The sequence below is a fragment of the Pleurodeles waltl genome, chromosome 5, assembly GCF_031143425.1.
Source record: "Pleurodeles waltl isolate 20211129_DDA chromosome 5, aPleWal1.hap1.20221129, whole genome shotgun sequence".
In the NCBI taxonomy this organism is placed as follows: domain Eukaryota; kingdom Metazoa; phylum Chordata; class Amphibia; order Caudata; family Salamandridae; genus Pleurodeles; species Pleurodeles waltl.
The window spans coordinates 388,423,789-388,445,522 of record NC_090444.1 but is presented as its reverse complement, the minus strand read 5'-3'; the positions used below and the strand labels follow the sequence as shown (position 1 = coordinate 388,445,522).

At 43.8% G+C, this 21,734-nt stretch overlaps 1 protein-coding gene across 2 annotated transcripts in view; it reads left to right on the top strand.

The window, feature by feature from the left end:
- PLCB1 (phospholipase C beta 1) overlaps positions 1 to 21,734 on the top strand; it is a 2,042,221-nt gene that overhangs the window by 936,205 nt on the left and 1,084,282 nt on the right. For both annotated transcript variants that reach the window (XM_069234146.1, XM_069234145.1), the window contains exon 4: positions 10,941 to 11,081. In XM_069234146.1, coding sequence (XP_069090247.1) covers positions 10,941 to 11,081 — 141 coding nt within the window. The remainder of the gene's footprint in view (positions 1 to 10,940; positions 11,082 to 21,734) is intronic.

Here is a 21,734-nt window from a genome sequence, read left to right as displayed (position 1 = left end):
ATGTGACAAGGTGTTTTTTGAGTGTCTTGAAAGTACGTGCTGATTGAGGGAAGAAGCGCAGGTAAGGTGGCCTCTACTGTTGCACGTATCTCACACACCATCGATTTTGTGACTGTCTACGTAGGCTAGTGTTTTAGAGCAACAGTTTAGCCAATAGCAGAGATGGCATCTTGATGGATGACTGCTGCCTGCACTCGGGTTATAGAGGACCGCTCTGACATAGGATCAGAGACTGAGACATCAGATACTGAGACAGCATCTGAGGGATAGGACAATGGCGCAGACTCTGGGAGTGATTTTTCAGTCAGAGGAGTCCCATTCGATAACTCCTGTTCCAGTACATTATGAGGGAGGTGATGAGGACAGTCCTGCTGTCCCTTCGCAAGCTGTTTGTGCAACTGGGTAATAGTGGGTTAGGCCAACCCAGAGAGCAGGTGAATGCGGCGGCAAGCAGAGAGAGAGTGCTCTCTTGGGAGCTCCCCAATTTAGTTCAGCCCCAAATTCCACCACCCAAATCATATTGTGGAGACATCAAAATTATCCATGGCAAAACAAACTGGTTTTGTAAGGCAGGCACCTGTGTTTTTGGTCCTGGATTCGGCGGCCATATAGAGAAACACACTAAACCCAAACATTTCTGGAAACTAGACATTCAGGGGAGTCCACAGAGGTGTGACTTGTGTGGCTTCCCCAAAGTTTTCTTACCCAGAATACCCTGCAAAGCTGAAATGTTGAAAAAAAACTCAATTTTTCTCGCATTTCTGTCACACAAACTACAGGAATATGCTGGGATCCACAATATTCCTACCACCCAGTGACTCCTCACCTGTCCTGATAAAAACACTACCCCACTTGAGTGTCTACACCTAGTGCCTGTGTCTGGAATGGATCACCCCAGGGTCAACAGCTGCCTCACGTAAGGACCAACATTGACCGTTGTGTGATCTATTCCTGTCGCAGGCACCAGGCCTAACCACACAAGTGAGGTATCATTTTTATCGGGAGGCTTGGGGGAACGCTGGGTGGAAGGAAATTTGTGGCTCCTCTCAGATTCCAGAACTTTCTGTCACCGAAATGTGAGGAAAACTTGTTTTTTTAGCCACTTTTTGAGGTTTGCAAAGGATTCTGGGTAACAGAACCTGGTCCGAGCCCCGCAAGTCACCCCTCCTTGGATTCCCCTAGGTCTCTAGTTTTCAGAAATGCACAGGTTTGGTAGGTTTCCCTAGGTGCCGGCTGAGCTAGAGGCCAAAATCTACAGGTAGGCACTTTGCAAAAAACAGCTCTGTTTTCTGTGATGTGTCCACGTTGTGTTTTGGGGCATTTCCTGTCGCGGGCGCTAGGCCTACCCACACAAGTGAGGTATCATTTTTATCGGGAGACTTGGGGGGACGCTGGGTGGAAGGAAATTTGAGGCTACTCTCAGATTCCAGAACTTTCTGTCACCGAAATGTGAGGAAAACTTGTTTTTTTAGCCACTTTTTGAGGTTTGCAAAGGATTCTGGGTAACAGAACCTGGTCAGAGCCCCGCGAGTCACCCCATCTTGGATTCCCCTAGGTCTTTAGTTTTCAAAAATGTACAGGTTTGGTAGGTTTCCCTAGGTGCCGGCTGAGCTAGAGGCCAAAATCTACAGGTAGGCACTTTGCAAAAAACAGCTCTGTTTTCTGTGATGTCTCCACGTTGTGTTTTGGGGCATTTCCTGTCGCGGGCGCTAGGCCTACCCACACAAGTGAGGTATCATTTTTATCGGGAGACTTGGGGGGACGCTGGGTGGAAGGAAATTTGAGGCTCCTCTCCGATTCCAGAACTTTCTGTCACCGAAATGTGAGGAAAACTTGTTTTTTTAGCCACTTTTTGAGGTTTGCAAAGGATTCTGGGTAACAGAACCTGGTCAGAGCCCCGCGAGTCACCCCATCTTGGATTCCCCTAGGTCTCTAGTTTTCAAAAATGTACAGGTTTGGTAGGTTTCCCTAGGTGCCGGCTGAGCTAGAGGCCAAAATCTACAGGTAGGCACTTTGCAAAAAACAGCTCTGTTTTCTGTGATGTGTCCACGTTGTGTTTTGGGGCATTTCCTGTCGCGGGCGCTAGGCCTACCCACACAAGTGAGGTATCATTTTTATCGGGAGACTTGGGGGGACGCTGGGTGGAAGGAAATTTGAGGCTCCTCTCAGATTCCAGAACTTTCTGTCACCGAAATGTGAGGAAAACTTGTTTTTTTAGCCACTTTTTGAGGTTTGCAAAGGATTCTGGGTAACAGAACCTAGTCAGAGCCCCGCGAGTCACCCCATCTTGGATTCCCCTAGGTCTCTAGTTTTCAAAAATGTACAGGTTTGGTAGGTTTCCCTAGGTGCCGGCTGAGCTAGAGGCCAAAATCTACAGGTAGGCACTTTGCAAAAAACAGCTCTGTTTTCTGTGATGTGTCCACGTTGTGTTTTGGGGCATTTCCTGTCGCGGGCGCTAGGCCTACCCACACAAGTGAGGTATCATTTTTATCGGGAGACTTGGGGGGACGCTGGGTGGAAGGAAATTTGAGGCTCCTCTCCGATTCCAGAACTTTCTGTCACCGAAATGTGAGGAAAACTTGTTTTTTTAGCCACTTTTTGAGGTTTGCAAAGGATTCTGGGTAACAGAACCTGGTCAGAGCCCCGCGAGTCACCCCATCTTGGATTCCCCTAGGTCTCTAGTTTTCAAAAATGTACAGGTTTGGTAGGTTTCCCTAGGTGCCGGCTGAGCTAGAGGCCAAAATCTACAGGTAGGCACTTTGCAAAAAACAGCTCTGTTTTCTGTGATGTGTCCACGTTGTGTTTTGGGGCATTTCCTGTCGCGGGCGCTAGGCCTACCCACACAAGTGAGGTATCATTTTTATCGGGAGACTTGGGGGGACGCTGGGTGGAAGGAAATTTGAGGCTCCTCTCCGATTCCAGAACTTTCTGTCACCGAAATGTGAGGAAAACTTGTTTTTTTAGCCACTTTTTGAGGTTTGCAAAGGATTCTGGGTAACAGAACCTGGTCAGAGCCCCGCGAGTCACCCCATCTTGGATTCCCCTAGGTCTCTAGTTTTCAAAAATGTACAGGTTTGGTAGGTTTCCCTAGGTGCCGGCTGAGCTAGAGGCCAAAATCTACAGGTAGGCACTTTGCAAAAAACAGCTCTGTTTTCTGTGATGTGTCCACGTTGTGTTTTGGGGCATTTCCTGTCGCGGGCGCTAGGCCTACCCACACAAGTGAGGTATCATTTTTATCGGGAGACTTGGGGGGACGCTGGGTGGACGGAAATTTGAGGCTCCTCTCAGATTCCAGAACTTTCTGTCACCCAAATGTGAGGAAAACTTGTTTTTTTAGCCACTTTTTGAGGTTTGCAAAGGATTCTGGGTAACAGAACCTGGTCAGAGCCCCGCGAGTCACCCCATCTTGGATTCCCCTAGGTCTCTAGTTTTCAAAAATGTACAGGTTTGGTAGGTTTCCCTATGTGCCAGCTGAGCTAGAGGCCATAATCTACAGGTAGGCACTTTGCAAAAAAACAGCTCTGTATTTTGTGAAAAAATGGGATGTGTCCACGTTGTGTTTTGGGGCATTTCCTGTCGCGGGCGCTAGGCCTACCCACACAAGTGAGGTATCATTTTTATCGGGAGACTTGGGGGAACATAGAATAGCAAAACAAGTGTTATTGCCCCTTATCTTTCTCTACATTTTTTCCTTCCAAATATAAGAGAGTGTGTAAAAAAGACGTCTATTTGAGAAATGCCCTGCAATTCACATGCTAGTATGGGCACCTCGGAATTCAAAGATGTGCAAATAACCACTGCTCCTCAAAACCTTATCTTGATCCCATTTTGGAAATGCAAAGGTTTTCTTGATACCTCTTTTTCACTCCTCATATTTCAGCAAATGAATTGCTGTATACCCAGTATAGAATGAAAACCAACTGCAGGGTGCACCTCATTTATTGGCTCTGGGTACCTAGGGTTCTTAATGAACCTATAAGCCCTTTATATCCCCGCAACCAGAAGAGTCCAGCAGACAAAACGGTATATTGCTTTCAGAAATCTGACATCGCAGGAAAAAGTTACAGAGTAAAACATAAGGAAAAATGGCTGTTGTTTTCAGCTCAATTTCAATATTTTTTTATTTCAGCTGTTATTTTCTGTAGGAAAACCTTGTAGGATCTACACAAATTACCCCTTGATGAATTCAGAATTTTGTCTAGTTTTCAGAAATGTTTAGCTGTCCGGGATCCAGCATTGGTTTCACACCCATTCCTGTCACTAACTGGAAGGAGGTTGAAAGCACCAAAAATAGTAAAAATGGGGTATGTCCCAGTAAAATGCCAAATTTGTGTTGGAAAATGTGGTTTTCTGATTCAAGTCTGCCCGTTCCTGAAAGGTGGGAAGATAGTGATTTCAGCTCCAGAAACCCTTTGTTGATGGCATTTTCAGGGAAAAAACCACAAGCCTTCTTCGGCGGCCCTTTTTTCCCATTTTTTTGGAAAAAACTAAATTTTCACTGTATTTTGGCTATTTTCTTGGTCTCCTCCAGGGTAAACCACAAACTCTGGGTACCATTAGAATCCCTAGGATGTTGGAAAAAAAGGACGCAAATTTGGCGTGGTTAGCTTATGTGGACAAAAAGTTATGGAGCCCTAAGCGCGAACTACCCCAAATAGCCAAAAAAGGGCTCAGCACTGGGGGGGAAAAGGCCCAGCAGCTAAGGGGTTAAGAATTATTGTTCATTTTCCAATAGTTTCGCCACCCTTTAAAAAGTCTGCCATAATTCCCTGGGAATTTACATTTTAAGTTTTCTGTCGGTATGACTAGTTAACCCCACTTCAGGGACCCCAGGTTTTTTGCACCTCTTAAAGGGGACTGGGCCAAAATGTTGAACAAAACTTTGATTTGATAATACCTTTGGCAGCATTTAAAGTATTTGTAAGAAAACTGAGACAAAGAACTCACAAAGAACTCTAGGCTGTGCACAGTGCCTGTAGAGGATTTGTCCAACATTTTGATGTTTAATATCTGTTTATTATTGACCATAGGCATCTGTGATTATACTTTTCAGAGGCAGCAAAAGTCAGAAAACTTTGGCTGAAACTGGCCACCAATTTGCACTCAAATAATCTCTCCCATTGGCAGTTATTCATATATCTGCTCTGGACAGTGCTCAGAAATGTGTGATGTAGGTGATGATGTCGTAGTGATTTTGGTGTGGCTGCAATAGTTGGATATTCCTAAGAGGTCAAATTTGGAAATTCACAGTGCTCCTTTGAGGTCAGGAACTGAAACACTGATGGTAGGTCTTATATAAAGTTTCCAATTGATGGGCTTGTGGGAGATTTTCATGTAAACAAATATCACTGTCCTTGGGTCTTGTGACCAAAATCAACTTCACCTCAAATGTGAGAGCTTTGATGTCTGAAATGAGATAGCCTCCCATTCCTTCATTTTAATTTGCTGCATAGCTTGGAAACGTTTCTGTAGTGACGTCAAATCACGATCCTCACAGTTTGTTGGTGCATTTCTGGGATAGCAGTGGCCAAAAAGGTCTCCTTATACAAAAATTCTGTGAAGACCAGTTCTGTATTCACTCAATACAAAGTGGATGAGTTGCAAGTCCTCAATAGTGCTATAGCTACAGCTAAGAGCAGATCCGTGCCAGTTTCAGTAGTGAATGACCTGACCCTGAACTGTTTTTGCTCTTGTTGCATCATTTCACAACAAGTGATGAAGATCTTCGCTTTGCCAGCATAACATTAACCATCACCTCAGTGTTGGTGAGTGCTGCTTTTTACTGCTTTTAGAATATGCCATGCATTTTCCCCTTTTGCTAGCTAGAAAGGTACTAGGATTGTACTCTGGCTATAACATTTGCCACCAACTGCTAGCTTTATGTCATGTCCATTACTGCCACTTAATGAGATAGTTAAGTTTTATTCAGACCCAAGGTTACCAAGATTTCGCACTGCTACATCAGTCATCTGCTGCACTTTGCAACATCAAAAACAGCTTCTGCAATTTCTCCTCAGTAAAGTGAGAAAAAGAGATTGCTTTGCCTCTGCAACATTTTCGGCAATGTAGCCACACGTAGGTGCAATGCAGGAAGTGGAATTATAGGTGTTCTTGCTGGTAGCTGTAATTGGGCCACCCATTCTTTGCGATAGACATGGTGGAGGCCCAGGTCACTCCTTGCCAAGCTCATTGGTAATAAGTCACAATTTCTGGTCTCAGGAAGGGAGTGCAGCACCTGCAGCATTAGTTGCATGTGGATCTTGTTACAATGGCGTTCTTGCTTGGAGTGCCAGCCAACGCAGGAACCTTATCATCTTTGCCTGCTCTCCTATCACAGTGCAAGCGAGTGAGTGATGAATGATTGTTTAGATGAGTGGTATCTACCTGGCATCAAGGGGCCACATCTTTTGACGTGTAATGAACATTATAACCTGTGTTTCCACTATGAAACAAGAAGGAATCTTCGCTTGGAGGATTCTAAACTAAACTTTATATTGTCTGTTTGACTATATGTGCACAATGAACGTCATGCGCTCCCTAATGTAACTGGGCTCTAACAGCTTTGATATATCTCATGCTTTGAACCATTATGTTAATAAGTATTGTGCTATGAAATCACAATTGAGCTCTTGGACACCCTCTAAATAAGAATTGGTATAATTTGTCATTAATATGTATTTTGTCGACTTCTCCATTCATAAATTTATTTTATGTATTTCTCCATCAGCTTCAAGTGCTTATTTATTGAGTGTTTGATCAATGTTTAGCACTTTAATTGAGAGGCTTTGACGTAAAACAATTGTTCTTGCAAAAGTATATTTAAAAAAGAAGCGAGAGAAGATAGGGAGAAAGGTTTAACTGGATGGGTTTACTCATTCAATATTTGTCCATGATGATGTAGAAGAGAGACAGTCACCTCAATTATTTTCCTAATCCCACTAAAGGCACAAGCAGAGTACAAATGGTATGTAAATGCAGGCACCTGACTGACTTCTATGATTATTTTCTAATGGCAAGTCTTTCTTCGCAGCCCATCATCTGGAGCCCACAATGTAGCAATAATAGCAGGTTTTCTTCCATGTAATTGTCGTCCCGCTAAAGTTCGATTTCAGTGCCATGAATGGCACAGTAATGTGTATTTTTATGTTTCATTTTGGAAGCTAAACTCCCCTTGAATGCAGACTTCTGACAACCTTTTAGAAAACATTGTAAGCCAAAACAAGACTTCAAAACCCATCAAGCATATTTTTTAAGTGTTCTACGTGTATGAGAATATCTAGTCACACATGCTATTCTTTAAAACACTGCTACACTGAGTAATATTGTACTATTTTATCTTCAGTTTTACTAGCACATTATTGCATTTTTCCCATTTCCCGACAAACAAATTCTACCATCTGCATATATTGTCACACTACATAGATGTGATATCCAGAATACTATGTCTATACCTACTTATGATAAAGCCTTAGGGCCTGATTCACAAAGGAAAACTTACACATTAGTGTTAGTTTCCAATTTTTTGCAGTTTACAAAGGAATTTCACGAATAGCATCTAACGACAGTCTATCTTTACATGTGCTGAGTTTCCACCATGAGTACAGATACTCATAAAGATACTACTCATAAAATTCCTTTTTGAATTTTGATGTAGTCTAATGTTTAGTAGAGCCTCTCGTGGCAGGAAGGTCATCAGAATATGACAGTTTATGTTTTTTCTATTAATTTAAGTTTAATGTCTAAAAGTAGAAAACTGCACTGACACTCAATTTAATTGTGCACTTGCTTGTATTTCAGAGTTCGACCTAGGTGGCATTTGAAATTAATCACATGATAGAGGGATACAATTGATGTTATAATGTAATTTAGACTCTAGACTAGCAGTGCATATAGAAGTGATATTGAATTTCTAATGATTAGAAAATAATGAATGAGTTTAAAAATATGTGCAAAAGTGAGAGAAGTGTAATTCTCTTTTGTACCTAGTGAAATGCAGTAACAAAGCTATCTCATTTGAAATTAAAGTTACTACTCATACTAATGAATTATTATTAATGCTGAATTTATAAGTTTGCATATTACATGTGTTTTACTAAAGCATATTAATAAAATGCATTGTCACAATTCATTTGTGTTAGCATGAGTGAGGCCTGCTAAAGCTTGTAATTTGTGACTGTGCTTGAAAAGCTGATTCATTTCCTAATGTGAACTTTCTTTTAGGTTATGTTCTCATGAGAAGCTTAGCCAGTTGGTAATAGTCTTTATCATTATAAGTATAGAGAGAATGTAGCGTAGTGTCCTTGACAGAAGAATATCATGAAACATGGACTGGCACTGTATACAATTGTTTCAAACATGAGTGGAGTCACACAGATGGAAGATGTTCCCATGACAGACCTGGGAAAGACTGTTTCTACTTAGAGTCTAGTGATCAATTACTACTGGATGATGCCACTTCAACATGACATGAACTGATATCTTTGACAAATCAAAATGTTTTCGGAATGTGAAAATATTGATGGACATTCAAACTATAAGCAGTTCTCTGCAGACCCTTGTGGTCCCCAGATGTTGCCCTGATGCTTGCTGATCCTGATGCTTTGCTGATGAAGAGTCCCTGAATGCTGTATCCCTTGGAGAGGAATCTCCCACTCTGCCATTGCATTAGAGACTTAGAAATCCTACTTACTTTCCCTTCCGAAGATTCTTGATATGCAGACAGTTTCCTTTTTTTCTTGTCTTTGCCTAACTGTTAGTGTTCTGCTGTCCAAGATTATCTTTTACAAATAATGTTTGCCCTTCTTATGTTTTTTTGTATGTGTTTCTCCCCACACATGTATTTCCCTGATTTGGTTAGTTGTAGGGTGGGCCTGTGCCCAGCCAAAGATTATTGCCTCTGCTAATTTGTATTGACTGATGATTGTTAGCTCTGAGCAACATATCATCTCTGTAACTCAGATATTCTTGTTGATGATATGCATTATTCTTCTTGGCTCCTTAGATTCTTACTGTTAGTTCACCTCAATCTATTTGATGCCTTGGGCAACCTTTGGTGATTATATACCTTTATAACTTGTTTTTGTGCATTGTCTACATGACTTTGAGTTTGTATTTGTAATAAATGTTAACTTTATTTCTGAATGGAGTTTTCCTCCTGTGGCGGCTTGGTCTTGGTGTTAAATTGGTTTGGACGTTTTTGAAATTCTGTTTTTGGTTCTGCCACACCAGTTACTATGTCCAAAGGTTCATCCAGCTCAAATAGCATTGATTCCTGTGAAGGATTAAAATTATACAGCAATTGCAAAAAATATAAACTTACACTAAAGTGTAAGGGTACCTTTGTCACTCAGGCCTATAGCCAAAATTATGGAATTTATTTTTCTGATGGTCAAATCCTTCTGCCCCCACTATTTTATGTTTAGTTTAAAAAAACACATTATTTAATTTTTCACAATGTCGGGCAAGAATATTGCACCACCTGTGTATCTTAAAAAACATATATTTTCACAGTACATAGATGTGATGTCCAGAATACTAAGAGCTTGATTACAACCTTGGCAGGTGGGATACTCCATCACAAACGTGACGGACATCCCGTCCGTCGTATTACAAGTTCCATTATATCCTTTGGTACTTGTAAAATGGTGGGCGGGATGTCTGTCACATTTGTGACGGAGTATTCCATCTGCCAAATTCGTAATTAGGCCCTAAGTCTGTACTTACTTATGATAAAGCCATAGGGCCTGATTCACAAAGGTAAACTTACACATTAGTGTAAGTTTACATTTTTTTGCAATTCAGAAAGGAATTTTACTTGTAGTATCTTACGACTGTCTATCTTTACATGTGCGGAGTCTCCACCACAAGTACGGAGACTCCTCACTCTTAAAGATACTACTCATAAAATTCCTTTGTGAATAACAAAACATCATAAACTTACACTAAAGTGTGAAATTACCTTTATGAAGCAGAACCATTGCCAGCATTATGGAATGTATTTGTTCTTAGGTGAATCTTTCTTTCCCCACTATTTGGGTGCACAACCATTTTCTGAATTCAAAGTAAATACCAGCAGGGATTGTACTTGTGATGTGATTGCACTGTAATGGTTTGTATTCACATAATTTAGAGCCTGATGTACAAATTTCCATTTTCAAAAAATAGTTGCTAATTGTGAATGGAATCTGATTTTGTGAACCAAACTATGTACTAATAGGTTGATTTGCAAAGTAAGGAATCCTCAAATTGCAACTCAATATGACAAGTCACAATCACAGGAATGTGGTCTGCTTAGGTCAGTATACCAGCATGTCTGTGATTGACTTTAAATACACTTTTTTTGTAATGCCTTCCATATTCCTTAAAAGAAGTAAGGCTCTGTTCGAAGAAAATGTTGACATTTTCTTAAAAGTTTGTTTGAGAATTGACAGTGGTGACCTAGAGCACTGCCTATCATCCATCATTTTTTTATACTCACTGAAGGGAAAGTATACAAAGGGGACCTCCTGCCTGCTCTGAATGAGTTACCACCCTAATATGGGAGTCAGTAATTCTTCAATGGTTTGTGACAAGTTTATGGTCCCAAACATGGAGATATCTCATACCTATCTGCAATGTGAAAAAGATGCCTACAGCATGCCCCTTTGAAAATGCAAATCGGTATCGATGTGCAATCCCATTTAAGAGGCAGTAAAACACTACTGCCTCCTCCAAAGGGATTAGTACATAGTAAAACACTATTTTTCAGTTTACAAACCCGTCTGTTTGGCAATACATGGCCTTTGGGCCTTCAAAATAGATAAGTACAGCTTAGCTGCCATAACACAGTAAATTTACGTTTGACGTTGTTGTTGTAGGGTGCAGTTATTTTGAAATGACCTTGCATCCCACAATCTTTATATCAATCCAATCAGCGTGATTGTTTTTTTTATTTATTATAGGATCCAAAAGTCCGAGAACAACTGGAAGTAGGAAACTTCGGAGGTCGCCTCGAGAGCCGCATGGTTACTGTGGTCTATGGTCCTGATATGGTCAACATCTCCTACCTGAACCTACTGGCATTCCAGGAAGAAATTGCAAAGGTAATATACCCCATAAAAATTATAAAGACCTAAACTGTCAATTTATTTAAAAAAGATTCTTCATCATCTGTTTGACTCGTAAATGCAGTTTCCACAGTGATTAGACACTGGTGTAGGCAAGGTGTCAATCGTCAACAAAAACAAATTGCATTGAACACCCAAAGAAATATTTCTAATGTGAATTTAATCTGCAGGCGTAAAAGCGCATGATTTTGAGCATGTGTATTCATTCGTATCTAAACAAATATTACATTAGCCGAGCATACCTTTCCTTGCAAGAAGATGATTTCTCTACAGTTAAATGACGCCGCAATTAATTCAATTGCTTGATTTTCCAGATAATGTTTTACCGTGGGTGAGTCGTTCGTGGGAAATTAAACTAAATTACAGATAATCATATGAAAGAAGCACTCTACATAAGTAATCCTACGTAATCACAGACTAACCTTGCTGATATTGCTGTGCTGAATAGCCAGGCTCCGGGCATAAGTATCAGAATATTCATGTTTTGGTTTATGATACCGGCCCAAGATACCATATAATTTATCAAGCCAGAAAGTGTACTGTGACCATGTCACCTCTGGGACTAAGCCACTCCTCTGACTCTTGATCTGCCTCCAATGATCACACCCCTTTAAATCCTTACCATGCCCCCTGTATAAGGCCATTCCTAAAACTAGGGTTTCTCGTGCAGACATTCCTTCTTGATGATCAAAATTTAGAAAGGCATACATATTATAGTGTGTTAAGAGTAAGCACACTGGTTGCAAGTATTCCCACTGTGAGTCATTTTTATAGTATATGAGTGTGCTGTTTAGGAGAATATATATATGTAACCACAACTTTAACTACCATAAAGGTGGCAGCTGTTAAGGGTGGTGCATACGCAAGAGGCCTAAGGTTACTTGCCTCGAAGTTCCATTATTTTGCAACATTTCGGCAGGATCAAACTACTGCACTTGGGTCCAATGCGGCCCCATCAATTAATTGGACCTTTTGGGTGCCTGAAGTGTGTACAAAACAGCAATAACAGAGTGACTGACACTACGGGCTACATGCACGAAAGTTTTTAGCAGATGCAAAGAGTGAATTGGGCAATTTGAGACTGCTGAAAAGCTTTTTTACATGTACCAACCCTATTTTGTGAGTCGGTAAACTATTACGTCTTACAAATAAGGTTTGCAATTCGGTATTAGGAAGGTGCCTTTTAAGGGCGTCCCTTCCTAATAGCAACTTGCCGGGCATGTATGAATGTTTTGCGACCAGAATGTGGTTGCAAAACAGTCATACTTTACAGACTCCTTGAAGTAGGTGGTAACCAATTTGCAAATGGGAATGGTTCCCCAAGGGACTCCTTCACCTTTGTGAATGTTGCTACAACATATTTAATAGCAGGCCGTGGTTCCACAGACCACTGTCTGCTCTCAAAAAATGAAAAGAACACTTTTAATTTTTAATTTTGAAATGCATCCTGTTTTCCTTTAAGGAAAACGTGCTGCATTTAAAAAGATTGCTTTATTCAAAAAGCAATCATAGACATTGCGGTCTGCTGACCCCAGGAGGCCACCATCCCTGTGAATACAGGCCATTCCCAATGGGTCACAAATTGCGACCTGTCTCATGAATATTGATGAGGCAGGTCCTTTGCGACCCATTAGGGAATTGCCAACACTGTCTGAGATGCTGTTGTACATTGCATTTTGTGAGTCCCTAATTGTAATTCTCAAAAAGTTGCAATTAGGAACTCACAGAATGTTGCAATCGTGCATGTGGCCCTACCGTATTGATAATAAAAAAGAAACTGTGGTTGTGTGTGAGCTGATTCAACATTCTCCAACGTTCTAGAAGCCAGCATCAACTACGTCGTCATTATTTACTTGAAAGACTGATTGCACGCCATCAAGGCATTCCAAACCCTCAAGTGCTGGACAGTTTCATCTTTGACATACTGCCGGTGAATTCTGCTGAGGCATCCCATCTTGGTTTCCTATCCCATCTTGGTTTCTTCCATCTATCTGAATATCCATTGCTAGGCTCCCATAGAGCTTTGAGATACCATTGATTTCTTTTAAAGTCAAGTTTTAGTCTTGGTATCAGCAGGAGCTTCTGTCGCTTCTAGTTGGGTCCTGAAGTGATTATTGCCATTTTATTGATGTTCTGTGTTTTGTTTGTTGGGTTCCCGAAATATTTTATTTCACCTTTTGAATTTCTCAGTTTTGTTCCACTTTTCTCCTGTAATCAGATTCACAGACATACAAAATTCACAGTCACACAAAATGTTAGTAAACAGTCATTTTTAATAAAATAAAGTGTCCCCGTTGGCTTCACATAAAAAAAAATCAGTATTAATTTGCTACCCCTGCTGTGCAGTGTTTACACAAGGATGAAACGATTCCAAACATCTTCTGGAGGGTGTTGTTGAGGTTGCAAATTATTCTCTAAATATCTACTCCCCTTAGCAGCGAAACCTCTAGGATCACTGAGTGCATGTGAACATGTGAATGAGGATGACATAATGTTAGGTAATCAACAACATGACAGAAATCAGCTCTAATGCTGTGTTGGAAAATGGGTTATTAGTAAGGGCAGGTAGGTACCTACGCCTAGCAACAAGCCACTAACCTCCACCTAGGTACAGTTAGGTCTCAGTAAATTAATCCCAGCTCAACCCTTGGTAGCTTGGCAACGAGCGTCAAGGCTTAACTTAGGAGACAGTGTGTAAAGCATTCAAATATCACAAAACAGTAATTAAATAAAACACAGGAAACAGTTTAAAAATCCAAAACCAATTTATAAAAATAGTTTATATTTTTATCTTTAAAATGACACAAAAACGATTAAAATCGGTTCAGGGGAACCGGAGATATGAATTTTTAAAGAATTATTATTTTTCTAGCACTTAGAAACAAAAAGCGCCAATCGGGTCATCTGGTTGCACCAGGACCGGGGCAAAGTCAAAGTTTCAGGCCGACCGCGATGGAGCCCTGCTCGGCTACAAGTCGCGGGAGGCCTCGGTTAAAAAGTTACCTTCTGACTTAGTCTTTATTTTGAAGTTTTTCTTCACCGGGACGAACCTGCCAGTTGAATCCGACCACCTGGAGCCCTTGTCCGGATACGCGATGTGGGTTTCCTCAGTGGAGACTTTTACCTTCAGACTTAGTCGTTTTTTCGAGATGAAAATCCTTCGACCGGGGTAAACCTGGATAATGATCCGACGTCCGTGGAGCCCTTCTCGGATACGATGGCTGGGAGGTCCCGGTCAACTTTTTGCCTTCGGACTTAGTCTCTTTTTCGGATGTTTTTCTTTACCGGGACGAACCACGAAGTCAGGCCGGGTCGCGGTTGAGGCAAGCCGGCTAGAATTTCCGCGGCGGGTCGGTCCCTCTCTGGAGCTTTTTTACAAAAATTTTCAAATCTTCTCCAAACTTCTGGGGCTTCACCCAGATGTTCTTTTAAGGTTCTTTTGGGGTCCACAGCTCACCCCAAGGGTCCAGAAGTTCTGTGATGGTCCTTGGGGGGTGCGGACTTCAACTCCCAGAATGCACCTGGCGCAAACTCCTTTTTGGCCACTGGACAGTGGTCAGCTGGTCACTTTTTCAGGAGTTGGTGCAGGGGACTCTGGATAGCAATTTTTCACCTGTAGCAAACAGGGAGTCCCTCCTTGAACCAGTTGAAGCCAGGCAAAGTCCTTCTTGTGGTGAAGCCCAAGTGTGCAGCTGGTGCAGTCCTTCTGAGTGCAGGTTCCAGGTGCAGGCCAGGGGTCCAGCAGGGCAGTCCTTCTTCTCCTTTAGTTCCTTCTTCTTGAAATTTGGTGGGGATCTGAGGTGTGGGGGCAGGTCTGCCAGTTTTATCCTTGCTCCTGGGTGAAAAGCAGGGGGGCCCTGGTTCTCCAATCAGGTACAGGGTCGTCCCCCTGTGATGACCACTTCCTGAGAAGTGTGGCAAAAATCCATCCCAAAAGGCAACAGTCTCTAAAAATCCAACATGGCTGAATCTGATTTTTGGAGGTTACATCTGGCTGAGCCCACCCACTGGTGTGGCTAAAAATCATAAACACACCCCTCTCCTGCCCTCTCCTAATCTAATCAAGGGGGCACCTAGCTGTCTGGGGTTGCAGGATGTGGGGGTGTTGCTGGGTGCTCCAGATGTCCTTCTCTGCCTTTGAAGACCAGTTTGGCAGCCCTCCCTCTTCCTGCCTCACCATCTGCTGAGGGGAGATTCTCTCCCCCAAGCACATTCCTTTGTGTGAAGCCAGGCCACTTCACACCTCATCAAGGCAGCCTGGCAGAAGCTGCTGCAGGCTGGCCAATCAGAGCACAGCAGCAAAAACAATGCAGAGCTGAAATTGGCAACTTTTTAGGTAAAGTCTAAACTTTTTACCTGAACAAGTTATATTAAATCCAACAACTGGAAGTTGTGGGATTTATTACAACAATTAATTTGATACCAAATTCTTGGTATGTAACATTTAAGGAGACTTTAAAATTTAAAATAAAGTCTGCCCATTCTAGCCTATGAAGGCCATTTACTTCAATGAGGGAAAAACGAATTTGGCTGTTTTTACCTCACCAGGGCTTATAAATCTATTTTTATAAAGTCCCTGCTTATAGTTACATGGCACCCAGCCCTAGGGGCACATAGGGCACACCTTAGGGGTGACTTATATGTAAAAATAAGGTAGTTTAAGACTTTGGAAGTACCTTTAATTCCAAAGTCGAATTTGCATATAACTTTAATTTAAAAGCAGCCAGCAAGGCAGGCTTGCTTTTAAAATGACACTGGGCACCTCAGCAGTGCACCTAGGTGTGCACCACCTATGCTGTGGTCCCTAAACCTACATGCCCTACCATATACTAGGGACTTATAGGTAGGTTAACTTAGCCAATTATAATTAGCCTAATTTGCATATCCATTTTACACAGAGCACAGGCCCTGGGACTGGTTAGCAGTACCCAGGGCACAGCCAAGAGTCAGTAACCACCAGTACCTATCCAAAAAGAGTGGGGGTGATCAGGCAAAAAAGGAGGACTTTCCTACACTGCCCCCCCCCCCCCAGATGAAAGGTGATGGGTACTAACCTACACCCTGGTAGTCCTCATCAGCTAAGTGGAAAAACCTGGAAAGGCCATCTGCATTGGCATGGGCAGTCCCAGGTCTGTGCTCCACTGTGAAGTCCATCCCCTGTAGGGAAATGGACCACCTTAACAGTTTTGGGTTTTCCCCCCTCATCTGCATCAACCATCTGAGAGGTCTGTGGTCAGTTTGTACACGGAAGTGAGTGCCAAACAAGTAAGGCCTCAACTTCTTCAGGGACCAGACCACAGCAAAGGCCTCCCTCTCAATGGCACTCCATTTTTTCTCTCTAGGGAGTAGTCGCCTGCTGATGAAGGCAACTGGGTGATCATGGCCCTCTTCATTAACTTGTGCTAACACTGCCCCAATCCCTTCCTCTGAAGCATCTGTTTGTACTACAAACTCCTTGCTATAGTCAGGGGCCAGTAACACTGGTGCTGAACACATAGCCTGCTTTAGGGTGTCAAAAGCTTTCTGACACTCTGGGGTCCAAATGACCTTCTTGGGCTGTTTCTTGGAGGTAAGCTCAGTCAGAGGGGCCACTATGGTCCCAAAATTCTGAACAAACTTCCTGTAGTACCCAGTCAGGCCAAGAAAGGCCCTGACCTGAGTCTGGGTTTTTGGAGCCTCCCAATCCAGGATAGTCTTGATCTTGGGCTGGAGAGGTTGTACATGGCCTCCACCAACAAGGTGGCCCAGGTACACAACAGAGCTTTGCCCTATCTGGCACTTGCTTGCCTTGATAGTCAGGCCTGCTTGAAGCAGGGCCTGAAGCACTTCCTTCAGGTGGACCAGGTGGTCCTTCCAGGTGGAACTAAATACAGCTATATCATCCAGATAAGCTGCACTGAAAGATTCCAACCCAGATAGGACTCTGTTCACCAACCGTTGGAAGGTGGCAGGAGCATTTTTCATGCCAAAGGGCATCACCTTGAACTGAAAGTGGCCCTCTGGTGTGGAAAATGCTGACCTCTCCTTAGCTCTTGGACTTAAGGCAATCTGCCAATATCCTGAGGTCAGATCAAATGTGCTCAGGAATTTGGCAGCTCCCAACCTGTCAATGAGCTCATCAGCTCTAGGTATGGGGTGAGCATCAGTCCTAGTGACTGCGTTTAGACCTCTGTAGTCCACACAGAATCTCAATTCTTTCTTCCCACCTTGGGGATTAGCTTTGGGCACCAGTACCACTGGACTGGACCAAGGACTATCAGAGGGCTCAATTACCTTGAGGTCCAACATCTTAGCCACTTCAGCTTTGATGTTGGCCTTGACCTGGTCAGACAGCCTGTACAGCTTGTTCTTGACAGGCAAGCTGTCACCAGTGTCAACATCATGGACACACCAATTGGTGAGTCCTGGGGTCAGGGAGAACAGACTAGCAAACTGTCCCAAAACTTGCTTACAGTCTTTTTGTTGCTGATCTGTCAATTTGGGAGAGAGTACCACTCCCTCCACTGACCCATCTTTTGCCTTTGAGGACAGGAGGTCTGGCAGAGGTTCACCCTCCTCCTCCTTCCCTTCATCAGTGACCATTAGCATGGTCATGTCTGCCCTGTCCTGGTGGGGTTTCATCCTGTTAACATGCAGGATCCTGTGAGGATTCCTGGGGGTGCCAAGGTCCACCAAGTATGTGACCTCACCTTTTTTCTCCAGAATTGGATAGGGCCCAGTCCATTTGGCCTGAAGTGCCCTAGGAGCCATAGGCTCCAAAACCCACACCAGCTGTCCTGGGTGATACTCAGGCATGGTAGCCTTTTGATCATGCCAGAGCTTCATGAGCTCCTGGCTGGCCTCCAGGTTTCTGCTTGCCTTCTTCATATACTCAGCCATACGTGACCGCAGGCCCAGTACATAATCTAGCACATTCTCCTTGGATTCTTTGAGAGGCTTTTCCCAAGACTCTCTCACCAAGCACAATGGGCCTCTTACAGGGTGCCCAAACAGTAACTCAAAGGGGCTGAATCCAACCCCCTTCTGTGGCACCTCTCTGTAGGCAAACAGCAGGCATGGGAGGAGGACATCCCATCTCCTCCTGAGTTTGTCAGACAAACCCATGATCATGCCCTTCAGGGTCTTATTAAATCTTTCCACGAGACCATTGGTCTGTGGGTGGTAGGGGGTGGTGAACTTATAAGTAACACCACACTCATCCCACATGGCTTTCAGATAGGCTGACATAAAGTTTGTGCCCCTATCTGAGACCACCTCCTTTGGGAATCCCACTCTGGTGAACACACCAAGTAGGGCCCTAGCCACTGTGGGAGCAGTGACTGTCCGGAGGGGTATTGCCTCAGGGTACCTGGTGGCATGGTCCACTACCACCACAATGTACCTGTTACCTGAAGCAGTTGGTGGGTCTAGGGGACCAACAATGTCAATCCCCACCCGCTCAAAGGGAGTCCCAACCACTGGCAGTGGTATCAGGGGAGCCTTTGGTTTGCCTCCTGTCTTGCCACTGGCTTGACAGGTGACACAGGAGCTGCAAAACTCCCTGACTTTTTCTGACATTTGGGGCCAATAAAAATGGTTGACCAGCCTGTTCCAGGTCTTGGTCTGTCCCAAATGACCAGCTAAGGGGATATCATGGCTTAAGGTAAGGAGGAATTCTCTATACTTCTGGGGGACCACTACTCTCCTAGTAGCCCCTGGTTTGAGGGCCCTTGCCTCAGTGTAGAGAACTCCATCCTCCCAGTAAACCTTGTGGGACCCACTGGTATCCCCTTGTTCTTGCCTGGCAGCAGTCTGCCTCAGGCCCTCAAGAGTGGGACACTCTCTTTGTCCCTGGCACAAATCTTCTCTGGTGGGCCCACCTGCCACTTGCAGTTCTGCCAAGTCAGGCATAGTTTGCAGGGAAAGTGTCCCTCCCTCAGAGTTCAGATCCTCCCCCTCAGGGTTGGATTCTTCCTGACCCTCTGTACTTGTTGGGGCTGGCAATCCAGACCCAGTGCCCTTTCTCTTTTTCTTGGAGGTTTGGCCCATTGTTCCAGGGTCCAAGTGTCCAGCATTTCCCTGTTGTGCTGCCTGTGACCTGGTCACAGCACACACCCATTCAGGGAGGTCCAGCATCTGTGCATGGACCCTTCTCTCCACTTCTGACCATTCAGATGCTTCAAGATCATTTCCCAGCAGACATTCTACTGGGAGGGCAGGAGCTACAGCTACCTTTTTAGGGCCAGTCACACCTCCCCATTCCAGACTCACCATAGCCATGGGATGGAGTTTGGTTCTGCTATCTGCATAAGTTACCTGGTGGAAGACACCAGGTAAGACCTGCTCTGGAGAAACCAGCTTTTCTGTGACCATTGTCACACTGGCTCCTGTATCTCTCAGAGCTTCCACTTCAGTCCCATTGACTTTAGGCCTCTGCCTATACCTCTCCATGATGGGAGGTAAGGTGGCCATAGTTGCAATGTCCACCCCACCCACGGATACTAAGGTGACCTCAGTGTACCCTGATTCCACCCCTGGGCCAACTTCCACCCCCAACCCTACACTACCAATCCCCTGGGATTGCCCACCAGTGGGGGGCTTCTTGGAGCAGATAGCATCTCCTCTTTTATGTCCAGGTTGATGACAATCAAAACACTTGCCGGCCTTAGCAAGCTCCTGAAACCTTCCTGCTTTAGCAGGATCATAATTCTTTCCCTGATACCCTTTCCCTTTAAAAGTGAATTGGCTCGGGGCTCCCCCTCCCTGAGAAGTTTTTGGGGACTCTTGTGAGGACTCTTTGGGTTTTTTATCATCTTTCCCCTGGTTCTTCCCCTGAGAAAAACCATGTCCTCCCTTTTTCTGATCACCCCCTGGGGGTTTCTGGTTAACCCTAGTTCTTAACCAGTCATCTGCTGCCTCCCCCAGCTCTCTGGGGTTGGTCAACCTAGAGTCTGCTAGATACTGGCGGAGCCTCTCTTGGACACAATTAGTTAGAAGGTGCTCCCTCATAATCAAATTGTACAGCCCCTCAAAGGTACTTACCCTGTTGCCCTGTATCCAGCCCTCCAGTGCCTTTATTGAAATGTCCACAAAGTCCACCCAAGACTGGGTGCTTGTCTTTTGGGTGTCCCTAAACTTGAGCCTATACTGCTCTGGGGTCAGACCAAACTTTTTAGTCAAGCAACTCTTCATACTGGGGTATGAGTCTGCATCCTCCCCACTCATGGTTAGGAGCCTATCCCTCCCAGCGTTGGGAACTAACTTCCAAAGAAGTGAACCCCAGTACTGAGGCTTGACTTTCCTCATCTGGAGGGCCCTCTCAAAGGCCCCGAGCCACTTATCTATGTCATCCCCTTCTACATAGGCAGGAACCACCCCTTTGGGTAATCTGGGGGCAAAACCCCCACCCAGGGACACCTCAGCCTCTTTATCGCTGCCACCATCTCTTTTCTCTTTGCTTGCCCACTTTTTCTTTTCTAGGGCCAGCTTCTCTGCTTCCAAAGCTATGTATGCTAGCTGGGCCTCCAGCTCTCTTTCTCTGATGGATGGGTTCTCTCCTCCTGAAGGGACCCCCTTCCTACCACTAGCTTTGGGTCTGCCCCTAGTGACTGTATCTACTGAGGACCGTTCTTCCTCTTCCTCACTTAGGCTCAGATGCCTTCCCTCCCCTGAGTGGTTAGAGTTAGCATCTTCCCCTTTTTCTTCCTCCTCTGGAGCTTCCTCTGTCTCTACCTCTTGGGCCTCAGCCCATGCTGTCAGGGATTTAATCAGGATTTGCTTCCTGAGATCTGTGGTTGCAGGCAACCCTCTTTCAACACACAACCCCCTAAGCTGGACTACTGTCAGTGTGGGTAGGCTAGCCAGATCAAGCTCCATGGTTCCCTAGTTTTGTGTCAACAAAAACTTTTTGCAAAAATTGGAAACAAGAATTTAGAAAAATTACAAAAATTCAATAATTGAAATTAATCCAAATTAATAATTAATAAAAAATAAAAAAAATAAAAATTAATTTTTTTTTTTTTTTGCACTAAGACAATTTAAAGGATTTTTAATTTGTTTTACTTAAAACTGTAACGTGATACTGAACACAAGTACAGGATCCCACCGCTGCCACCAAAAATGTTGGAAAATGGGTTATTAGTAAGGGCAGGTAGGTACCTACACCTAGCAACAAGCCACTAACCTCCACCTAGGTACAGTTAGGTCTCAGTAAATTAATCCCAGCTCAACCCTTGGTAGCTTGGCAACGAGCGTCAAGGCTTAACTTAGGAGACAGTGTGTAAAGCATTCAAATATCACAAAACAGTAATTAAATAAAACACAGGAAACAGTTTAAAAATCCAAAACCAATTTATAAAATTAGTTTATATTTTTATCTTTAAAATGACACAAAAACAATTAAAATCGGTTCATGGGAACCGGAGATATGAATTTTTAAAGAATTATTTTTTTTCTAGCGCTTAGAAACAAAAAGCGCCAATCGGGTCATCTGGTTGCACCAGGACCGGGGCAAAGTCAAAGTTTCAGGCCGACCGCGATGGAGCCCTGCTCGGCTACAAGTCGCGGGAGGCCTCGGTTAAAAAGTTACCTTCTGACTTAGTCTTTATTTTGAAGTTTTTCTTCACAGGGACGAACCTGCCAGTTGAATCC